Raw genomic sequence first — 24,075 nt, 5'->3', positions numbered from 1 at the left:
AAAAAAACATATCGTGATATGAAAAAATCTTATATCGCCCAGCTCTACCTTCAGGCTTAGAGGGAACCTGTTCTGCCCGGTGGTGTAGGGTCCTAATTACTCCATGTTTGTGTTCCAGAGGGTGATGGGAGTCAAAGAGGAGGTACTGGTCCGTATGTGTGGGCTTCCGGTAAACTTCGATGTACTACGGACCAGTACCTCCTCTTTGACTCCCATCACCCTCTGGAACAGGAAGATGTTAACAAAAACTAATGAAACAGAGATGAAAGTAAACAGTGTTCATATTTGAAAGCACAGAGAATAAAAATATATTGTGGTGGTTAATGTGCAGCTCCTGGTCATTTGGTGAAGTCGTGTTTTTAATCATGTGAATGTTGGGTTTTATTTTATCTACAGAAGTTTTTCCCACCTGTGATCGTCCAGATTGATTTGTTGGGTTGACTTGAATCATGTGAAGGTTTAAAGCTGCACTTCCCCCAAAAAGAATAAAGTATAATCGTGAAGAATGTAAAAATGTCTTCCTGTGTCAAACACAGCTGCAGTCAAAGCAGGAAGGAAAGCACTGAAACCACTGATCAAAGCTCATTAATCAAAGACTGCTGATCAATGGCAATGAGTACCATTCCCGCTGCAAGGGATCAGTGGTTGTTGATCAATGATCATGAGAATTTGCATATTAATGCTCAATAACTGACCTCCCAGCCCATTGTTCCTTCAGTGGTGCTCGTTTCAGTCATTATGCAAATGCACTGTTGAAGATTGAGGAAACCTGCAGTCGGCTGCACTTGGATGAGTGATGAAACGTTTCTCCCACAAAAAGCTACGTCCAGATGAACAGAATCAAAGTTTGGGGAATGGTGGAGTTTGGAGAGCGGCACCATGGGGGCTGGAGAGACTTGTGAAGTGGTGATCAGGTGTGGGCCTCTGTTATTATGAATGGTGGGGGTGGGGGGGGTGGAACTGGGGGGCTGAAGGAGTTGAAAGTGTGGGGTGGGGGAGTAACAGGTCTGTCCCTGTTTGTGGAAACCACAGGAGGAGCTGTTCAGGCTGTTGCTGGGTGTGAATTGTTGATGGAGTCTTTAAACTTGTAGTTGCTGTTTTCCAGACTGAAGCAGAGTCGTTAGCTGAAAACTGGTTTTAGAGGTTTATTCAGGACACCTTCTCAGGCTCTTACAGCCTTACCTGTATCATAACAAAGTGTATAAACCCCAATCCACCTTTAACATGGTCCTTCTCCCAAACCTTCAAATAGGACTTTTTGGCCCTGTCATAGTAAAGGGCTGCTTAGAATATTAGAGCCAATGTCACAAAGTTCCTCCTGAAGTGTAAGTGAGTGAGAGAGTTTCCTCACTTTGCAGCACAACACGTCTCACAAGATTTCTACAAGCAATCAGAGTGAAATTTGTACTTTGTGTTGTCAGATGAACATATGAGACACTTTGACTCTTCAGTGCAGTGTGGAGCCTAACAAAGATCTGTTTTGTGTCCCAGCTGATCAGCAGGAGGAGAAGAGTCTGACGGAGCAGCAGAGGAACATTTTCAGCCATCTGGACTCAGCTGAGTCACTACAGAGGAAACAATGAGCTCAACACAGGAGGTGAGGAAAATATCACAGTTTCACCAAATAATCAGTCACGTCTAAAACTCTCATCCTCCCAACCTGTTATATCACTGTGTTGCATATTATGTTTTTTAGAGACCACAGCACATGTTAAAATAAGGAAGGTTTATTCATCAACATTATTAATAATCAAATGGACATTTGTCAGAGTTTTAGCCCTGATACTGCTGGATACACAGAAACTCACTCAGGAACGAGGTCACACAGAGCTCAAGTTTTCACTCGCGAGGGGGAAGCAATTGTCTCCAACCCACTTCAACTTGCTTTCCCCCTGCAGGTTGTTTTTATTGGTTACACACATGAATATTCATAAAGCTTGTTGCTGTATTACCTATGAGAAACTACTATAACTGGTTATAAAGTGATTGGACTGTGCAAGTGTGATTATACATTGTGTCAGCATCATGAGCTTCAGTTTAAATGAATCTCTGCTACACTTGATGTAATCTAACTGTGACATGAGCACCACAGTCACTGTGCACCAGTCACACACTGTTCTTTACTTTAAATCCATCACAGTTCAGCAAACGAACCTGTTTATCCTGCACTAACCTGCAGAGGATCTTCATGCAGTCTTTAAATAACACAGTTAATCTGCCTCAGATTGTTTTGCAGCATCTTTCACTATCTGAAAAAACACAATGTCACATGTACAGACCCAATATCTGATTTCAACACGTGAGGACTTACATGTAAACTTTAATCTCCAGTTGATCAAATCCCACTGAGCAGTCCTTCCCTTTAAATCTAACCTCTCTTCTTCCTCTCCTGTCCTGTGTGTCTTACTTTCTCCATCTCTGAGTGAAGTTAGCTCTCTTTCTTTTCTCTCCCTGTGATGTGCAGCAGCTGGACCTTTAGCCAGCAACACACTGTGAGACAAACCGCACACAAACAGTTTGTGTGTTTGCTGATGTTTGTTGATAGAAACGCTGCATTTGAAATTACCTGTTTGTTCAGGTGCTGTGCAAAAAAGAAAGAAGAACAACGTCTCACTTTAACTCCTGACTATGACTCACAGTTTTGCCTCTTTCATCTCTTTTTATGTTTCATACCCTGGTGATTAGTACACGATCAGGATTGTCTTTCATGTCTTACTTTTCCCGTTTCTCAAGTTGGTTTGATGTTTGATGCCTGCAGTGATGAAATAAACCCCTCAGATGCCTTAAAAGTAACACGTTTTGTAAATGTAAGGAGTACAAAATACAATTTTCTTTTTCTAATGTAGGGAGCAAAAGTAAAATATTTTCCTTCACTGAATCAACTTTTAAATGTTACATTGTAATTATTAATATTGAAAAATGACAAAATGATAGAAATATATAATAGGAAACATAAAAGTATAGACTTGGTAAACATTTATACTTTTCTGAGTGTGTTAGCATGCTAGCATTAATAACTGTGTACAGCAGGAGGGATGGGCATGATTTTAGTGTTTGAACAGTCATGAATTATTTTTAACACCAGGTTGGATGTAATGTGTTAGAACTACCAGTAGGTGGGGATAAGAGACCTTTAAGGTGTTTGGTGCCACACTCCACCTTCAGGTTTAAAACTAGTGTTAATGGAGGGAGTTTGAAGGTTGAGTTTGTTCCACGACTGCATTTCACTCACTGCCTCTGTTTGTATCTCTGTCACTGCAGGACCAACATGGAGCGAGAAGTCGGCGCTCTCAGGAGGCCGACAAACCTCAACCAAGAAAGGGAGAGAAAACACACACCTGTGACGAGTGTGGGATAGGTTTTATTTCCAAGTGTCACCTGAAACAGCATCAGGTCATCCACACTGGAGAGAGACTGTTCAGCTGTGACTTGTGTGGAAAGTCTTTTTCCTGGAAGGGTTCCCTAAAAAGACACCAACTCAGCCACAGTGGAGTTAAAGCGTACAGCTGTGATCAGTGTGGCACAGCTTTTACTCAAAGTGGCCACTTACAGAGGCATCTAGTTATCCACTCTGGAATTAAGGCATACAGCTGTGACTTTTGTGGAAAAACTTTCAGCCACATAGAGACCCGAAATACACACATACGCATTCACACCAGACATGTTGTGTACTGCTGTGAACAGTGTGGCAGACAGTTTATAACCAACAGGCAGTTACAACAACACATGTTTACCCACACTGAGGGACGACCTTATAAATGTGACCTGTGTGAGAAGACTTTTAAAGCTCCATGTTACCTGAGGCAACACCAACTGATCCACACCAGAAAGAGACTCTACAAGTGCAGTTACTGTGAGGTATGTATTTATATTGTTATCTTGTCATTTTAGCCTGACTGTTTGGAACAACTCTGCTCATTAAACTGTGTTAGCATGTTAGCAATTCTACTGCATGGAAAAGCAGCTCTGAGTGATTATTCAGATTTTCATGTCAGTTATGATTTTTGTTTACACGATCATGAAAAACTAAAAGTCCTGAAAATTAATATGATGGTGTTATTTAATGTTCAGGCAGTTTCCTGGTATATAATGATATTGTTATTATTTCAGCATAAAAGGCCTTTTGTTTACAGAGCCTGATTCCTCTGTCAGGAGCACATGTAATAAAATAAAACACAAATGAAAATAAGCACAAAACCAAAACATTCTGTAATCTTCTCTTATGGTTAACAAAGTTGTATCGTTACGTAATGGTATTGTAATATTGTAGCAGTAGTATCATTGCTTGTTTTTAACTTTAGTACTTTTAGACATTAGTGTTAAAATACTAATTTAATGTTATAATTGCAGTGTCATGGGGGTAGTAGTGTTTTTCTTGTGTCCCATTGAGCTGAGTGTTATAACTGCACAGTTACAGTGTTATTAATGCAGTATTAAATGAGTATTACTGCAGTTAGTAGTTTAGTACTGTGTTGGTACCCTGCAAATATTAGCAAAGTAGTACTTTAGTGTAACTCAGATGTTACTGTAACATGAAATAAGTATTACTGTAGTATTATGGTGGTAGTATTGTAGTTATTGCAGCCCAGTAAACTGAGTGTGTTGAAACAGTAAAATGTAATTGGATGTCTGCAGAGATGCTCTTTATTTCAGGCGACGTTCAGGATAAAAATGTTGAAGGACTGACTTACACTGTGTTTGTGTCTTTGTTTAGAAGCAGAGCGACACAGATGGATCCAGTTCTCAACCCTGTCATTACTGTGGTGGTGGGAAAGAGTTTGTCTGTGACCTTTGTGGAATAACTTTCAGTGATCAATACACCCTAAAAAGACATCAACGTAAACACACTGGAGACAAACTGAAATACTGCAAAGAATGTGGGAGAAGCTTCACCACATCACATCACTTAAAATGTCATGAACTGATTCACAGTGGGGTTAAAAAGCACCTCTGTGATCAGTGTGGGTCATCCTTCACCACTGCAGTCAACCTTAAAACACACAAACGAGTCCACACAGGAGAGAAACCATACAAGTGCAGACACTGTGACAAAAGCTTCTCACATTCAAGTAGTCGTAACAATCATGAACATACACACATGGAAGGAAACTACAGCTGTGACCAGTGTGACAAGAGCTTCAGGAATCTCAGTTCATACTCCACACACAAACGATCCCACGTTACTAATAAACTGTTTCACTGTTACCAATGTGCCAAAACATTCACTTCATTATGGGCTCTGTGCAAACATCAGCGTGATCACTCAGGGCTGAAATCACTCCCATCACAGTGAATCTGCAGAGACAGAAAGATCCTCTACTGGTTTCAGGGTCAGACTTAAAACCCTTGAGATCAGGCTCCACAGAGTTCAGATGTAAAAATCTGATGAGGCAGCTGTGAATGAACATGTTCGTCTTGTATACTGAGAAAAATTAAACAGCTGATGAGTAGATAAACATGTTAAACTGTGTTATAGACAGGATGCACCTAGCTGCTACTCAGGTGCGTATGTGTGTCAAAAATTACGAATGCGTAGTGACATTTATGTTACCAAGCGCCTTTGCGTACTTGACCATCTCATTCAACCTGACACGTGTTGCTGCAGCTTCTTTGGTGTTTCGCCACCACCTAAGAGACACAAACCAGAGCCAGAGCCGAAGAAAATACTTTTTTCGAATAAGTGACTTTGGGGATGCTTTCCGATGGATCTGTGGACATCACAAAAGTCGAGCAGGAAATCATTTACATTGTGTCTGTGTCCAGCAAAGGAGAGTCTAACCCTGACTTTCTTGGACTGATTGAACTGGGTGCTGACCGCACCGCGTAGGGATGGACTTGTGAGACTTCTTGAGGACACAGGCTTGGATGACTGGACAACAACATTGGTCGCTGCGTGCACAAACGAGGCTGCTGTCAACGTGGGTATCTTCAATGGCGTTGTGCCAAAACACCGGCAACTTGCTACAGTTGGAGACTCTCTTGTGCGCATTCTGTGCACAGCACACACACTGAAGAATTGCTTAAAATCAGTTGATCGCAAGGTTCCTAACTGTGAGACGTTTAATCGCTGTGTGGTCAAGCTGATGCAGTTTTATTTGCAAAAAAAAGTGGAGCAAAAAAAAAATGCTAAAATGGTGAAGAAAAGTGAAGAAAATGGGATCCCCTTTGTAAAACTGGGTATGCTTCATAATACCAGGTGGTCTTCATGGAGGTCTTTTGTTTCGTACCAATTCGCGAGAGTTGAGGCTCGAAGATGAAATGTATGGTTTTCAGGGTTTTTATCTGTTTCCCTGGGACTTCTCCCGTGTGTTATGAATAAATTTCAAATATTTACATGTTACCATAGTGACCAGAGAGCATTAAGGGGCAGAGAGGAGGATGTTACTCTGTGTTGTTGGCGCATTTCAGGAGGAGCCTGCTAATAAAGTTAGTGAATACAGGTTTATTATTATTACATTTACAAAATACCGCAGTTTTTGTCTTGGTCATATCATTTTATTCTGTTGTATTTATCTTCAACACCTTAAATGCCGGTCCGGGAAAATATGTGACTGTTGGAAAACAGTTCACACAATACACATCACAGCAAAGCACCTCCCACATGGTTCTAAGACAAGGCACTATGTGTGTGTATGTTGTGATATTATTCTGTTATCATATGTTACCTTATATATGTAATCAAAGTAGTTGAATTATGATAACAGCTGTAGGACATATATTATCCTTTAGTTTAGATGGTGTGCTGTGTATGTAGTTTAGTCCTCATTATACTTTTGGGTTAAAAGAACATAATCATTTTTGTAGTTCATCAGATAAGTGTGCATCACTCTGTATCCTTGATCTGCTGTGACTGTCTTGCACTGTTTTCTTGACATGCTTTATTGTTGAATCATAAAAAGAAGGTTGTAAGAAGGAGACTTTGTGTCTAGGGCAGAAGAGACAGACCACATTCCATACCCCCACCTTACAGAGAGCAGAAAGACAGGGAGCCGAGGTCATAATTTAGGCGCCGTAAGAGAGAAAGAATGTGAATGTTTAGGCTTTTACGACTATGTCGGGGCCGCTAGGAGCGATAAGAAGCTGTGTAACCCGTCACCATTTTGAGATTTGCTGTGACCCTCTTCATGCATGTCTCCCCATCATGATGGTTCTAATGCTCATGAGTGTTGAATTGTATGGAAATAAATGATTGTTGATTGAGCATTTATACACCGAGTACTGTCCTTCCTTCAGCCCAAAGATTAAAAGAATTGGGAGATTTTGCAACAATGTGTAAACATCTGTATGCGTGTGAGAATGTGTGTGTGTGTGTGCGCGTGCGTGTCTTCCAACTGTTTCTAACAACATCCTTAGTCATAATCTCCCCCACACCCAATATATGGTTCAATTCCTTTACTGGTTCACCATACACAACACAGTGAAGCCATACAAAGGGCAGGAAGCTTACCAAACATCAAACAAACCTTCACAAGGATGTGCCTGTGATAAAACACTACAGCCCCCCCCTTGAGAGGCTGGGGAGGGGGACAAAGGAATTCCTTTTATCACAGAGTTGAAACAATGTAGAGATGGCAAGCATAAAAATGACAACATTTAACAATTCACTTTAACAAGACAAACTGGGATCATGTCATTATGAGAAAGGAGGAAGGGGGGCAGACGCTCCAAAGACAGCAAGTGCGGTGGTACAGGCCAGGTACACAGAGAGAAGACGGGACCGATTTAAATGCAAGCATGTTGGGAAAATGTGAAGAAACAAGCAGCATTTCAGTGATATTGGAGGCAGCAAAGCTGAGTAGAGAATTTATAAAATTAGGATCTGAATACCTGTTTTTATTTTTTAGCCATTTCCCATTGTAGACAACAACGTTTCAAATTTATCCAGGCCTTAAAGTTCATGTGTGTTCTGCTTAGCAGTAGGAAATCAACAAAAATAAGGCTTTTATGGTGTAAAAAAGAAAAAATTGCTTTCTTGAAAAGAGTAAATTTACAGGTTAGTAGAGGTGCAACGGATCACGGTTGATGTGAAATCCAATCCCACGCCACGATTCGGTACGCACGTGATCTGAAGATTCGAAAAAGAAAAAAGGTATGTGTATGGTGCACGTGGTCAGTCTGTCAAGCAATCCAGTTGTTCAGTGATGACGTGACGAATCCTACTTCTGGGCCTAAAGTAGTCTGCGTTTAATATGGCTTTTGTGTTGTTAACATGTTTAATGTTATGTATTTTCTTCTATTTGATCTCAAAAAGCTCCTAAAACAGTCAGTGATCCCTGTTGACCTCCCTCGGCTTTTATTACCGCTAATCATTTATTTAAGCTCAGTTTTTAAAACCTTAGGCTGTAACTACAGCCCAGCCCATGCAGCAGTATATGAATGACCTCACATTGTGGATGGATTATCTCAGTTGTTCTCCTGGCTGAAGTTTGGTCCTTTTACAGCATCCTGCCATGCGATTACATTTGTTCCTGACCACCGAGAACACTCACGTTAACTTTTATCGAGTGGGAAAAAAAAGTTAGCTTGTTTATATTATGCTAACATAGCTGTGTCGCTAGCGGTCACATAGCACATCATTATATACCAGCTAGCCCAACTTCAGTAACCCTACAAACGTCACTGCTGGTTAGTTTTCTGTCTTCATTTATGCTGGAAGTGATAACAGAGCTGTACGTTTTAATTTGTTTCCAAAACCCCGCAGTCAGGACATGCTATATTGTATTTAGATAGCAGGGAGTTAGCTCGCTAGCTTCTAACTTCTAACTCCGTTAAATGTCATAAATTCCGTTTTCATGGATGCCTGGATGTTAAACTCAATTGTTACACCTGGTAGAGCAGAACGCTGATCATTTTATTAAAGATGAAAGATTTTAGACAGTTTTTCAACTCTCAGTAATGCCATAGTGATCGTTTGATATATGGACCTGCAGCGGAGTTTAGACCCAGACACGGCTAGTGACGTCAGACTGAACAACCGGATAGTTATGGTCAGCGCTAGCAGTCCAAGTGCCGGAGCAGAGGAGGTTGCGGCATTTAAGCAGCCCTTTGCTGCCCAATCCAACCGGGCTAAAGCTATTACAAAAGACAGGAGGCCGTATTCTGTTGTGCAAAACAAGGGATTTAAACTATGATGAACATGCTTGAGCCACGCTACTTCCCAACTACAAATGGGTGGACCTCCAGGGCAACGGCCTGTACTGCCCTATAGATTACATTAGATTAGATGAAACTTTATTTATCCCTCGGGTGGGTTCCGCCGGGAAATTCAGTTTCCTGTAACACAGCACCGACAGAAGTTGCAGAATGTGAGCAGAAATATACCACATATATAAATACAGAGAATACAAAATGGATAAATAGAATAAATAGGAATAAGAATAAAAGGGAACGGCACATTTCAAATATTGTGAGTCTATTACACCGTTGGTTATTAACAAAAACTATTGCACAGTGAAAAGGCACTACAGCTTACTTGTTCCCCCCTCCTCTGTCCCCGTTTCCCTCCAGCGAGGAGTTTGATGGCGTGTGGGACAAAGGACTTTTTAAGTCTGCTGGTCCTTGACTTTGGGAGAACCAACCTCTCACTGAACAGACTCCTATGGTTGTTTATGGCCGTGTACAGAGGATGCCCAGCATGGTCCATAATGTCCATATTGCACCTTAATTTGTTTTTATATAAGTGCGTGGAATGAGTCTTCAGTTGAATGTTTTTTAATAGGCAAAAATACTTGAATTTTTCTTTTTTTTCTACTTTTGCTGATCCGAAAATTGATCCCATCCGTGACTTAAAACCATGATCCAATCCGAACCGTGAGATTTTTGATCACTGATGTAATTAATAATCCGCTCAAAACGTTGTTTTCCATATTGTTAGTAAAAAATATTGTCAAGTAAGGGGGCACAATGTGGTTTAATTCTGCTAGGCCTGGTTGTTTTAGGATGTAAACTCAAACTGTACATAGTGTTTAGAAATTCGTTGGTCATTTTATGTTTGTTTGTTTTTTTATTCAACAGGTCAATATTAAAATCACCACAGATAAACATAAATTTTTGATTTGTTTTAGAGAATATTTCTTCTATGAAGTCATTAAATAGAGAAAGGTGTTCTATATATACAGCTAGTTTTTTCTAGATTTTTCTCTCTTTCCTTATAAATTTCAATTGTTATACCATCTAATAAATTATCAATCGCAGTTGTCATACTTTCCATCACCTTGTAATTTAGGTTTTTATCCACATGCACAGCTACTCCCCCTCCACTTTTGTTCCTTCTATTTACAAAATTCACATCAAATCCCACCAGTTCAAAGTCCAGTCCTTTCTCAGCATTGGTCCATGTTTCAGAAATGGCAATAATTCCAAATGGATTTGTCAACTCATTTAGATATTCCTTTATATTGTTGAAGTTGGCACACAGACATCTGCTATTAAAATGGATTATTGATCATTTATTTTCCATGTTGATGGTGTGTTTAAACGGTTCATCAGTGAAGTAGCAGCAGTTATTGCTGATGTTATAGAAGAAATTATTTTCCGGGTCTATATCCTTTTCTAAGTCTAGAACATTATGGTCTGTGTATCGAAATGTTCTCAGTTCCAGATTATCATAAAGAGAATTCCAATGAGTTATATTGATATTGTTGCCAGATGCAGATGAAGCTCTTTTAGACTGTGCCATGTGTTGTGTTGTGTGTCACGTCACATGTGTATTCATACCTCCAGTGTAAGTTGAACCTCAGTATTTGTCCAGCTCCTCCATATTTCTGTTGACCAACACTTTGGCTTGTTCCGGTGTTCCATTGAGTTGAATACTTTACAGTTGGTGTTGCGGCTCTTCCAACCAATGGCCGCGGCAGGCTAAACATGAGGACCCTGATGACGCGCAACAATTAATGCACAAAACACTTCTGTATCATTTGCTTCTTTATTTCCACATGCAACTGTCCAAACCACAAATCAGCACATGGGAAAAACTATCAAACAAACGCACAGACTGCACAAGCAAATAATTGCAACTTACGAATAAATGCACTAGCTACTATGTCAAAATTACAAACTGGTCTATGGCAGCAATTAGTGCATGGCTATACAAACACCATCAAGTTACAGTCAAATATATCAAATCATTCAAATTGTGCTCAAGTTGCGATATGTTGCGCTATGTTGCGGTCAACAGAAAGTTTTGCCTCGTGCTCACCCTACCTTCTGCTCATCACATCAGGTGCTGTGAACAGGTGAGTGCAACCACAATTATTGGCTACCACACCCATGAGACACGCCCAACACCCATACACCAATATAGTGAGTCCATTTAAACCAACCCACTTCAGACGGGAACCACTCATATGGCTCCTACAGTTGGTGGTCCATGTACTCTGAATTTTTCCCTGTTTCTTCAAGTAACGTGCTTTCCTGGCAATGTCCGCATTTCTTTTTATCAGATGTTCATTCATGAAGACATCGGCTCCTTTCAGTTTCTTTCCTTGTTTTAACAGTGCTGTTTTGTGTTTTGTGTTAGCAAATCTCACAATGATGGCTGGTTTGTCACCGTCATTTTTTCGGGGTAGAGGGTGGCAAGCCTCAATGTTGTTATAATTCACTTCCACACATTTGGACCGTAGACAGGTAACCACTTGAAGCTCCGTGGAGTTGACATCTTTCTCTCCTGGCCCTCCTATATTGTCAGCTGTGACCCCCCCAGGCGTTTGACCAGGGTTTGATGTGAAGCCCCATAATGATGACATCGTTCATCTGGGTGTACTGCTCCAAATCCACCACTCTGTTCTCCGGGTACGCCAGCCGCCGATCCTTCTCTGCGTTCTGTACGCGGAGAGCCTTAACTTCCTCGACCAGGTCCAGGATGGCTTTCTGCTGCAGTTTGACAGTAGAAATCTCCTCTGTCATAAACTCCAGCAGCTTCTTAATATCGTCGCCTTCCTCAGCTGACAGAACTTTTTTCGGGCCCATGCTGAGAGACGCTCTTCAAGCGTCTTTGCTCCATCAAAGCCATCAGAGGCAGATTCCAGTGTAAACGCTGTTCCCACATGAAAAACTGGACTGATCCACCTCCTGCTGTCAGACCTGCAGGGTTTAGGCCTGTGGTGTTCTCTTCTGTCTTATACTGAACACAAACTATTTTTTTGGACTGGCACAAATAATTTGTGTGCCTTCTTATTTGATGCAGAACACCTATTTGTTCTGTAAATACATTTAAATTGTTATATAAAAACACCTGAGGCATTGGCTGCATTTTTAAGCGAATAGTACCAGATAACTGTTGTTTGCAAAACGTGCAGAATTTTTAGAAATGTACAATTTTGTATTTGCATTTCAAGTTATGAAAATGATTCTTCAAACATTTTTATGGGTTTCACAGGAAAAAATGTAACTTTTTTCTACTCTGAGTTTGAATTTTTGCTTGAACTTAGATAACGTGTGCTAATATAGTATGCCGAAATGTAAAAAATAACTCAAATTTCAGATATTTGAGGTTGTGCTGAAAAGATTATACCAAACAAGGTGAGATAAACTGTTTTTATAATAATAATAATAATAATAATAATAATATTGTAGAGGTAAAATCAAAAGTAGTCAAAAATGGCAAATTATACTTGGACCCCGGAGGGTTCAGCAGTTACTTTGGTGTTCCTCCACAGAAATGTCAGAAGTAGCCTGAACTGCAAAAGAAGCACGTATTCTGGTTGCAGGAGGTGAGCTGGCTTCAAACAAATAATTTTCATGGCATATTCTGCACCACATCTCTGGGCGATCAAAGAGAAGAGGAAACTATATTACACTGCCAGTGGCAGACTCCCTCAGACATTGGTGCGTTGGTGGTTCGTTGTGTCTGGGGATGGGCTTCCAGGTACACACCGGCTCACTCCTTGGCGGCCGCTTATCGGGGCCTGGATCCTGGGGCTCGCTCGGGCCACCTCGGAGGTGGGGTGCCCCCGGCCTCTCGACCTGGGGCTCGGTCACTCAGGCACAGCTGGCTGCCAGCGGAGCTCACGGGCGCGTCACTGCAACTCCCCCTGGCTTCTGCTCCGCGGCTGCTGAGTGAGCCCTCATGTGGGACTCTCCTCAGCTCTTTCTGGGACAGTGGCGCGGCTGCCCCTCTGTTGGTCTTCCTTGGTCTCTTGTGTTCTGGGGGCCTCTGGATGTCTGGAGTTTTGATCTCCTCCATACCTGCTTCATACCCTGGAGGACGGGGCTGTGGCCCCCCCACACCCTCTAGCAGATCATTACATGAAGGAACCTTTTAAAAAAACAAGCGCGTCCATGCTCACAGGTGTACACACGGGTGATCACACCCACAAACTACACCCTTTTTGGCTCCTACCTCAAAGCACACTGTGTTCTGTTGATCTTATGTGCTGCACAATAATGTTTAATATTTAGTATTTACTGTCATATTCCCATATATCATTGTGATGTTGTTTATTCTATTACTCTTGTTCTCTTCTGCTTGTTTTCTTTTTTCTTTCTCAACAGGTGATCCAGGTGATCGATATATGCATTTTCTTTTTCTTTTTTTTTCTGCCCATTGTGTTGGTTTTTGTTTTTGCCCTTCTCCCCTGTCCCTCTTCTCAGCTGTTTCTCTTTCTTTCTCCCCTTCTTTCCCCCAGTCAAGTCCGTCCCGTATTCAGCAAGTGAAAATAAAATAAACAATAAAAGGTGAATCAAATGGACCATTATGGCAAGGCTGGGATGGTCAATTTGGTAAAGTAAATCCGTTGGGCATCTTTCTTTGCCTTTAGACAATAATTCTGATGGCAAAAGAGCCAAACGGGACAGCAAAAAAAAAAAAAAAAAAAAGGAAACTACACTGTGAGAGGGCGACTGATCCAAAACATAAACACAAAACTGAAACTGGATCTTATTGTAAGGTTATCGGGCCTTATTCCAGTTTGAGGGTCGACGTGCCAGTTCACACTCCACACCAGTTGGTGGCAGTAAAGGACAATTTTGTTGTTTGACAACCGCCAATAAACAATGTAAAGAAGACGAAGCGCCTGCCGAGATGACGGAGCTATTTTTTAATCTAAAGCGAGTAAAAGGTTGAATTTGGATGATAAAACAAACTAAACCAACGTTTGGATCGATATCTACATTGATCTGCCCACCCTTGTCTCCTGGATCGTAGCTGAGATCAGCGTGAACCACGTGGGTCTCTGCTCCCTGATCTGTTTCCTGTGTTTGGAAAGAGTTGCAGCTTCATCGCGGAGTTTCTCTCGGTTTGTGGGCTCATCTAAAGGTAAGCACCGAGCTAACTTTACTGTGAGTTCAGTTCATGTTGAGTTTAGCTCCTGAATGAGGTCTTCTGCTGCTCTCCTCGGTGTCTGTTCACAGTTTATTGTGAACACGTTGAGAGTAGGGCTGGGCAAAACGATTATTTTCCTAATCGATGAATCTAGCGATTAATTTTTCAATGCATCGATTAATCTAACGATTCGTTTTTCAATCCGATTCGATTTCGATTCGATTAACGATTTTTTCCCCCATTATTTGACTTGTATAGCAATTTCACATTTACTAATTTATGTATATAAATGAAAAACACAAATTAATTCATTTGAAGACCTTTTAATAAAAAAAATTTGCAAAATAAAGTTGTAGAGGTCGTACAATCAATACAATAGAGATAGCATTTAACAAGAAATTAAATGTGCAAACATATATAAAATTACGGAAAAGTTAACAAAACATTTCAAATAAATAGCAACACTGGTGTCTTTAAAGAAACAAAATGTAACATTCACTTTGCTTTCTGCCAAAAAGTGCTCTTCATTCACAAAACAAAATCCACAATAACATTGTACTACAATCCTCTGTTTTTAACAAAAAAGTAAATGTTTTGCAAAACAAATATAACAAAGGAAATCATAGCAAAAAATTTATAATATACAAACAGCAGTAATGGCGTCTTTGAACAAATAATGAAATGACAAGTTACCCCTAAGTAGGACTCTGTGTCCAAGCATCAGTGGTAAGGGAGATTTTGCATGTGCCTTTTTTTTAGTTCTTTCCTTAGTTTCTCCACTGAAGTTTCATACTTTCTCTCCATCATGCTTGTAAAATGACGCTTAGACGGCAGAGTGTAACCTGGTTGGAAAGTGGTCAGCATTTCTTTGAATCCCTCACCCACAGCAAGTGGTCTCTTGTCTTTTAAAATTATAGATAAGACGCTCTCAGTAAGTACAGCCACCTCCTGGGGGTTGCATGGTGTACTTCTTCTCTGACAGTAGTCCTCCAGACTTTTCTGTTTATTCCTGAAATCATAAATCACACACAGCGCACAGATGAATTCAAATAATTACAAAATAATTATATGGAAAGCATAATATCAAAATAATTTGATATGGATCTGGTTGAGAGAGAGAGAGAGAGAGAGAGAGAGAGAGATAGATAGATAGATAGATAGATATACACACACATACTGTTATGCCATGTTCTTTCATAGCATAACAGTAAGAGGTTAATAATAATCCCCAATGTTGAACATATGATATGCAGTAATCATGATGGCTGGAAAAGATAACGTTTAAACAGCCATAGCTGATGGCACCTTTACTGGTGCACTGCTTTCTAGTCATTAGATGGCATAACTTTGACCTATAAGATCAAGCTGGAGAAGCATTATGTATAAAAACAGCGTTCAAATAGGATGAAACACATTAAATTTGACAAATCAAGAGTTCATTGTCATTTTGCTTTTGCAAGCACTTTAACAATGTTGTAATAGTGTCCACGACGGCTACGTTTAGCAGGTGGTGTATTATCCTTGTTAACATTTCTCCTGCGGCCAATTCGCTGTCTCACATTTTTGTCTTTCGCCGATTCTGATAATCAGCCTGCGTGCATTCCGACTCATTTTGCCAGCATGGGCCACAAACAAAAAAACAATAACAACTAAACAGCAGCTGCTATACAGCAGCTGCTATATGTTACTGCTAAGGAGCTTAAATGAGTTTTGCATTTACGGAGATTGAGTGTTTATCTCTGTGTCTATGAGTGAGTGTACGTCTATGTGGGGGGGTCTGGATGAAGTAACGGGTAAAAACTATCCATCCATCCATCCATTCATTCGCTTCCGCTTATCCTTTTTCAGGGTCGCGGGGGGCGCTGGAGCCTATCCCAGCTGTCATAGGGCGAAAGGCGGGGTACACACTGGACAGGTCGCCAGTCTGTCGCAGGGCTAACACATAGGGACAGACAACCATTTACACTCACATTCACTCGCACATTCACACCTAGTGGCAATTTGGATTATCCAATTAACCTATCCCCACAAGCTGCATGTCTTTGGACGGTGGGAGGAAGCCGGAGTACCCGGAGAGAACCCACGCAAACACGGGGAGAACATGCAAACTCCACACAGAAAGACCCCGGCCTGATGGTGGAATTGAACTCAGGACCTTCTTGCTGTGAGGCAACAGTGCTAACCACCGTGCCACCGTGCTGCCCCTATTGGTAAAAACTAGCGTTAGTAAAAAAGTTGAAAACTTACGGTGGTTTGTCCTTTGCAGAAGCTGCTCCTTGATGCAGTCATTTGAGGTGCTGGTGCATAGCCGTCGTGCTTTTATGATAGGCCATTTCCACCTCACAAAGCCGGCAAACGACTGAATCACTTCCTTTTCTGTTAAAATATCCCCTACTGTAGAACTGCGTGTTCGGGTGGAGTGATTTAAGTTGACTGCAACTGCCTCGTTCATGATTCCGCTACTCGCTGCCGCCATGTCTTTTTTTGAAAGTGACGACGCATCGACGCAGATTTTTTTACATCGACGTATTTTTTGCGTCGACGTAATCGATTACGTCGACGCGTTGTCCCAGCCCTAGTTGAGAGAAGAGTGAGAGAGTGTTTGGAGAAAAACACCAACTAATCATTAGCTCAGCATGCGTTTGCACCTTTCGTCCACACGTAAACGGCGTTTTTGGTCACTGAAAACGAAGATTTTTAAAAACTCCGGCCACTTTCACTTCGGTGAAATGAATTTCTACAATACTGTTAATTCTACTCTCTGCAGTGTTTAAATGCTTACATATACACACAGTTACTGTCCCTCCACACATACGACTCGGTTCTGCTTCTATGCCCCAGCTTTGTTTACTTTTTCCCACCGAGGCTTCTAGACTTCTGATTGGCCAACATTTCTGCACGGTTAGGAATCTAGCGCTACCTGCTGCTTTGGCATGTTCATAGCAGCGTTTTCCTTCATTTCTCCCTTTATGTGTGGACGGGATTATTTTTTAAAACGGAAACGGAAAATCTCCGTTTTCAAAAATACCCGTGTACGTGTGGACGTAGCCTCAGTCTCTGACTGGAAGCGCTAATTCGTCATTCGGCTTTTGTCAGACTAAAGTAACTGTTAAAACTGTTTGAAAAGCTAAGCTATACAACAAGGAGAGATTGAGAATTTCCTTTTAGTTCTCAGTTTATTTGATATTGACAAAAGTTAGTCAGTTTTGTCTGTTCTTCTGTAAAACAAACTAAGATTTATTTTTAGAATTAATATTTTGTTTCTAAGTGGAATTGACCATTTAGTCGTCTGTTTCGTTTGTTCTATTTTGAAACTTAAACGCTTTAGCGGCTGCCTTTTGTGTAGTTTTCAATATTTGCCTTTATTTATCTGAAAAAGTCTCATGTTCCTTAAGTACATCTACCCTGTTGAACTTATTATGGGAAATAAATTTTTAAATAAAAACAAGCTGCTGATTATTTCACATTTTACTTGTGAGCAACGGCACATTTAAATCTTACAAATATAGTTATTTGGCTTATATCGTGATAGATATCGTTATCGCCTGAAATGAAAAAAACATATTGTGATATGAAAAAATCTTATATCGCCCAGCTCTACCTTCAGGCTTAGAGGGAACCTGTTCTGCCCGGTGGTGTAGGGTCCTAATTACTCCAAGTTTGTGTTCCAGAGGGTGATGGGAGTCAAAGAGGAGGTACTGATCCGTATGTGTGCGCTTCCGGTAAACTTCGATGTACTACGGACCAGTACCTCCTCTTTGACTCCCATCACCCTCTGGAACAGGAAGATGTTAACAAAAACTAATGAAACAGAGATGAAAGTAAACAATGTTCATATTTGAAAGCACAGAGAATAAAAATATATTGTGGTGGTTAATGTGCAGCTCTTGGTGATTTGGGAGAATCATGTTTTTAATCATGTTGTGGATTGAATGTTGGGTTTTATTTTATCTACAGAAGTTTTTCCCACCTGTGATCGTTCAGATTGATTTGTTGGGTTGACTTGAATCATGTGAAGGTTTAAAGCTGCACTTCCCCCAAAAAGAATAAAGTATAATTGTGAAGAATGTAAAAATGTCTTCCTGTGTCAAACACAGCTGCAGTCAAAGCAGGAAGGAAAGCACTGAAACCACTGATCAAAGCTCAATAATCAAAGACCGCTGATCAATGGCCATGAGTACCATTCAGAGAGTTGGGGAGTCGCTGCAATCACAGCATTTGATCAATGAGCTTTGATCAGTGGTTGTTGATCAATGATCATGAGAATTTGCATATTAATGCTCAATAACTGACCTCCCAGCCCATTGTTCCTTCAGTGGTGCTCGTTTCAGTCATTATGCAAATGCACTGTTGAAAATTGAGGAGAGCTGCGGTCAGCTGAGAGTGAAGAAGTCACTTGGATGAGTGACGAAATGTTTCTCCCACAAAAAGCTACGTCCAGATGAACAGAATCAAAGTTTGGGGAATGGTGGAGGTGGTGGGACTGGGGGGCTGAAGGAGTTGAAAGTGTGGGGTGGGGGAGTAACAGGTCTGTCCCTGTTTGTGGAAACCACAGGAGGAGCTGTTCAGGCTGTTGCTGGGTGTGAATTGTTGATGGAGTCTTTAAACTTGTAGTTGCTGTTTTCCAGACTGAAGCAGAGTCGTTAGCTGAAAACTGGTTTTAGAGGTTCATTCAGGACACCTTCTCAGGCTCTTACAGCCTTACCTGTATCATAACAAAGTGTATAAACCCCAATCCACCTTTAACATGGTCCTTCTCCCAAACCTTCAAATAGGACTTTCTGGCCCTGTCATAGTAAAGGGCTGCTTAGAATATTAGAGCCAATGTCACAAAGTTCCTCCTGAAGTATAAGTGAGTGAGAGAGTTTCCTCACTTTGCAGCACAACACGTCTCACAAGATTTCTACAAGCAATCAGAGTGAAATTTGTACTTTGTGTTGTCAGATGAACATATGAGACACTTTGACTCTTCAGTGCAGTGTGGAGCCTAACAAAGATCTGTTTTGTGTCCCAGCTGATCAGCAGGAGGAGAAGAGTCTGACGGAGCAGCAGAGGAACATTTTCAGCCATCTGGACTCAGCTGAGTCACTACAGAGGAAACAATGAGCTCAACACAGGAGGTGAGGAAAATATCACAGTTTCACCAAATAATCAGTCACGTCTAAAACTCTCATCCTCCCAACCTGTTATATCACTGTGTTGCATATTATGTTGTTTTTTAGAGACCACAGCACATGTTAAAATAAGGAAGGTTTATTCATCAACATTATTAATAATCAAATGGACATTTGTCAGAGTTTTAGCCCTGATACTGCTGGATAAACAGAAACTCACTCAGGAACGAGGTCACACAGAGCTCAAGTTTTCACTCGCGAGGGGGAAGCAGTTGTCTCCAACCCACTTCAACTTGCTTTCCCCCTGCAGGTTGTTTTTATTGGTTACACACATGAATATTCATGAAGCTTGTTGCTGTATTACCTATGAGAAACTACTATAACTGGTTATAAAGTGATTGTACTGTGCAAGCGTGATTATACATTGTGTCAGCATCATGAGCTTCAGTTTAAATGAATCTTTGCTACACTTGATGTAATCTAACTCTGACATGAGCACCACAGTCACCGTGCACTAGGGGTGTGTATTGGCAAGAATCTGGCGATACAATATGTATCATAATACAGGGTAGACGATACGATATATTGCAATACTAAAAGCCAGACGATATTTGTGTTTAGTAGGACTAAATTTAATTAGGAAAACTCACAGTAAACAGTCCAAACTGTTTAATGCTTGACATGAAACATCTGAAACAAAAACACTCTAAGTTCAAAATGAATGGAGAAATTAACATCTGCCTTATTAGAAGTCATGTCAAATAAACAAACAAAAACTACTGTACTGAAATATCAAGTATTTTTTAACATGAAAAAAGTAAACATGTAACACTGAAGTCTTTCTAAGTACTATGATTGTAAAATACTTATCCAAAAACTGCTCTATGGAGCATCAAAACAAAGCACTTTTTATGTGACCTTAATAACATAAACAAATATAAATCAAAAATGAAATTGCTTGAAGAATCCATCCAAGTAAACATTAACAAAAAATGTAAAGTGCTATTACAACTAAGTGTTAATAAAATAAAGTACAGCTCTGCAGTGTCCATCAATGGAACACTTTTAGTACAACCTGAAAAAAGGAATTTACTCATCTAAATAAAAGTGCTTATGAGACTCAACCAAAATGTCAAACATTCTCATATCAGAGATTTTACATGTCTAGTGTTTTCTCAGTGTTTATTTTTCAATTTCCAGATTTTTGTGCAGGAATACAAGCTGATCGACATGGTCAGCTCTCAGGACACTTCTCTGTGCATTTACTATGTCTCCTGCAGAGGAGAAAACTCTCTCTGCAGAGACACTTGTTCCAGGAATGCATAGGAAACTCCTTGCTACTTTGGATAGCTGAGGGTATTCCTGTTCATGGTCCTTCCACCAACTGAGAGGATTTCCTGTGAGAGGCAAAGGGGTCTCATCTCTATACCTCTTGATCTCAGCTGCAGCAACATCATGTTCTGATTTTGGTGCAGTATTGTCAGTAGTAGAGGCAAACGTAGCTCCGAGCAAGTCCACCAGTGCACATGAGGTCCTCTGTCTCTTTAGGGGTGGCCGAGGGATGGAGTCAAAGTTGTCTTTGATATGTGGGTGATGAGCCTCCTCTGTGGCATTCTCTTCCTCCACTTGTTTGTCAGTCTCCTCATTCTTTTGCTGCTGAAAAACATTAAATTCAAATAGTATTAATGTCAGAAAGTCAAAATTCAAATCCAAGATTCACCCTGTTTTTCACTAATATTTGATGACAAATGTCATCAATATGCTTTTTTTTTTTGCTTTTTACTTTATTCACTTGCTTATAACTTCAGTTGAGTTTTTCCAAATAAATTAATTTATTTACTTACATTTTCTTCCTTCTTTATCACAGTCACCACAGTGTCCAAAAGTCTGGAATAGGTCTCACTGGTCTCTGCTTCAGACAGGAAGGGCAGGTCCTTAAACCGAGGATCAACAGTTGATGCCATCCATAGTGTCTCCCTCTCATTTACATATCTCTTTCCCAGATCTTCTGCTCTGGCAGTCTTAATGTTCCTTACTGTCGGTGTATCATCAACACTTTCTTGTGCACCCATCACAAGCTTGGAATGAAGAGGAGCAATGATGGACAGGGTTGGCATACTCTCCTCTGACATCACCAGGGTGGCGTCCTTCATAGGCTTGAGTGCCCTGACAACTTCTTCTGCACATGTGATGTCAGATTCACTTAATGTGAAAATTTCTTTTTCACTCCTACTAACTTCTGCAGAAAGCAGAGCTGCACAGATGGCTGGTTGCTGTTCTAAAAATCGTTCTATCATATCATAGGAGCTGTTCCATCTTGTAATTATGTCCGTGATCAATCTGTGAGCTGGTAGCTGAAGGAGGCACTGTTTCTGCTTCAACTGGTTGCTGGCTGTGGTGCTGCGCCTGAAAAAGGCTGATACACGTCAGATCCTCCCGAGAAGTCGCACCACGGATTGTATTTTCAGTGCTTTCTGTGAGGCGAGATTCAGACTGTGTGCAAAACATTGTATGTGCGTCATGCCTGCAAGTCTAGCCGCGAGAGCCATGTTTGGTGCATTATCGGTAACAACAACAAGGTCCTTTGCGTTCAATCCCCATTCAGCCACAGCGTCAGTTAGTAACGCTGCAATGTGCTCACCTGTGTGACTGTCATGCATGGCTCGGGTTTGTAGTACATGAGACTGAAGGTTCCACTGGTCCGTTATGTGATGTGCTGTAACAGTTACGTACGATTCAGTGGCTCTCGAAGTCCAAGCATCGCATGTCAGAGCAACTGTCTCAGCCGAGCTGAGAGAGTCCAGCACTGTCGCTTTGACTTCTTGGTACAACTTTGGCAGAGCGATGTCCGTGATGTGTTGTCGAGAAGGAACGGCGTAACGGGGCTCCAGCGTTTTAATCATATTACGAAATCATTTATTCTCCACAACACTCAGAGGGCGCATGTCTTTGCAAATAAAAACAAGTACTGACTGCGTTATTTTTGTTGCACGAGTTGAAGTTGCTGGTAGTTTCGAAAAGTTAACTTCTTCAATTGTCCGTTGAGAGGGATCACCTCGTTTCGTTTTAAAATTAGCATTTGACGCTACGTCGCTATGGTGTCTAGACACGTGTGTTCGTAAATTTGTTGTGTTACCAGAATATTTGACTCTGGCGGTGCAGATTTTACAGACTGCATAGCTCTTGTCATAGTCTTTACTGCCTTCTTTTGTCCTAAAGCCAAAATAAGTCCACACATCAGCTTTGAAAGCTGCGGGGGACGGCTGTATCCTCTCCTCTTCAGTCATCAGTTAGCTAGCATCACACACGTCCACTGACTGTTCTACTTCGTTCTTTTGGCAAACTAGACGCTTCTACAGTTATCGCGAGACCTCGTTTTTACGTTATAGTAAAGGCAGTGAAAACTGCAAACCAGTGGCCGGAGTTTGAATTCCAACATACAAAAGAAATAAACAGTAAATGCATGTCATTTTTCAATTAAAAAAATCGATAACACTGATTTTAAATATCAATTCAGTATCATTGCGCGAAATGTATCGATATTTTCTTACATCCCTACTGTGCACCAGTCACACACCGTTCTTTACTTTAAATCCATCGCAGTTCAGCAAACAAACCTGTTTATCCTGCATTAACCTGCAGAGGATCTTCATGCAGTCTTTAAATAACACAGTTAATCTGCCTCAGATTGTTTTGCAGCATCTTTCACTATGATGATTCTGTGTTCTGATTTCAACACGTGAGGACTTACATGTAAGCTTTAATCTCCAGTTGATCAAATCCCACTGAGCAGTCCTTCCCTTTAAATCTAACCTCTCTTCTTCCTCTCCTGTCCTGTGTGTCTTATCTTTCTCCGTCTCTGAGTGAAGTTAGCTCTCTTTCTTTTCTCTCCCTGTGATGTGCAGCAGCTGGACCTTTAGCCAGCAACACACTGTCAGACAAAACTGCATACAAACAGTTTGTGTGTTTGCTGATGTTTGTTGATAGAAACGCTGCATTTGAAATTACCTGTTTGTTCAGGTGCTGTGCAAAAAAGAAAGAAGAACAACGTCTCACTTTAACTCCTGACTATGACTCACAGTTTTGCCTCTTTCATCTCTTTTTATGTTTCATACCCTGGTGATTAGTACACGATCAGGATTGTCTTTCATGTGTTTCTTTTCCCGTTTCTCAAGTTGGTTTGATGTTTGATGCCTGCAGTGATGAAATAAACCCCTCACATGCCTTAAAAGTAACACATCTGTTTTGCAAATGTAAGGAGTACAAAATACAATTTTCTTTTTCTAATGTAGGGAGCAAAAGTAAAATATTTTCCTTCACTGAATCAACTTTTAAATGTTACATTGTAATTATTAATATTGAAAAATGACAAAATGATAGAAATATGTAATAGGAAACAGGAAACATAAAAGTATAGACTTGGTAAACATTTATACTTTTCTGAGTGTGTTAGCATGCTAGCATTAATAACTGTGTACAGCAGGAGGGATGGGCATGATCTTAGAGTTTGAACAGTCATGAATTATTTTTAACAGCAGGTTGGATGTAATGTGTTAGAACTACCAGCAGGTGGGGATAAGAGACCTTTAAGGTGTTTGGTGCCACACTCCACCTTCAGGTTTAAAACTAGTGTTAATGGAGGGAGTTTGAAGGTTGAGTTTGTTCCACGACTGCATTTCACTCACTGCCTCTGTTTGTATC

At 40.7% G+C, this 24,075-nt stretch overlaps 3 protein-coding genes across 3 annotated transcripts in view; 2 read left to right on the top strand and 1 right to left on the bottom strand.

Annotated features, from left to right (window-relative positions):
• The window catches only part of LOC147322405 (uncharacterized), a 37,758-nt gene extending 30,561 nt beyond the window's left edge, over positions 1–7,197 (top strand). Inside the window, exons 5-6 of the mRNA XM_086306920.1 lie at positions 3,262–3,858; positions 4,715–7,197. Coding sequence (XP_086163046.1) covers positions 3,262–3,858; positions 4,715–5,293 — 1,176 coding nt within the window. The 3' untranslated portion in view covers positions 5,294–7,197. The remainder of the gene's footprint in view (positions 1–3,261; positions 3,859–4,714) is intronic.
• A 6,766-nt stretch (positions 7,198–13,963) lies between these two features.
• LOC147322403 (uncharacterized) overlaps positions 13,964–24,075 on the top strand; it is a 29,642-nt gene continuing 19,530 nt past the window's right edge. The window contains exons 1-2 of the mRNA XM_086306887.1: positions 13,964–14,254; positions 19,275–19,380. Coding sequence (XP_086163013.1) covers positions 19,363–19,380 — 18 coding nt within the window. The 5' untranslated portion in view covers positions 13,964–14,254; positions 19,275–19,362. The remainder of the gene's footprint in view (positions 14,255–19,274; positions 19,381–24,075) is intronic.
• LOC147322404 (E3 SUMO-protein ligase ZBED1-like) lies at positions 20,336–21,797 on the bottom strand (the record flags this gene model as incomplete). Its single annotated transcript, XM_086305241.1, has 2 exons — positions 20,336–20,994; positions 21,219–21,797. Coding segments are annotated over 2 exons (1,017 nt in total), but the record flags the coding sequence as incomplete, so codon positions are not given.

The sequence above is a fragment of the Aulonocara sp. 'chitande type north' Nkhata Bay genome, linkage group LG9 (assembly GCF_057382095.1).
Source record: "Aulonocara sp. 'chitande type north' Nkhata Bay isolate Kocher_YH1m ecotype deep benthic linkage group LG9, A_spYH_male_GT1.1, whole genome shotgun sequence".
Lineage (NCBI taxonomy): Eukaryota > Metazoa > Chordata > Actinopteri > Cichliformes > Cichlidae > Aulonocara > Aulonocara sp. 'chitande type north' Nkhata Bay.
The sequence above is the reverse complement of the archived record's forward strand: the minus strand, read 5'-3'. Positions and strand labels throughout refer to the sequence as shown.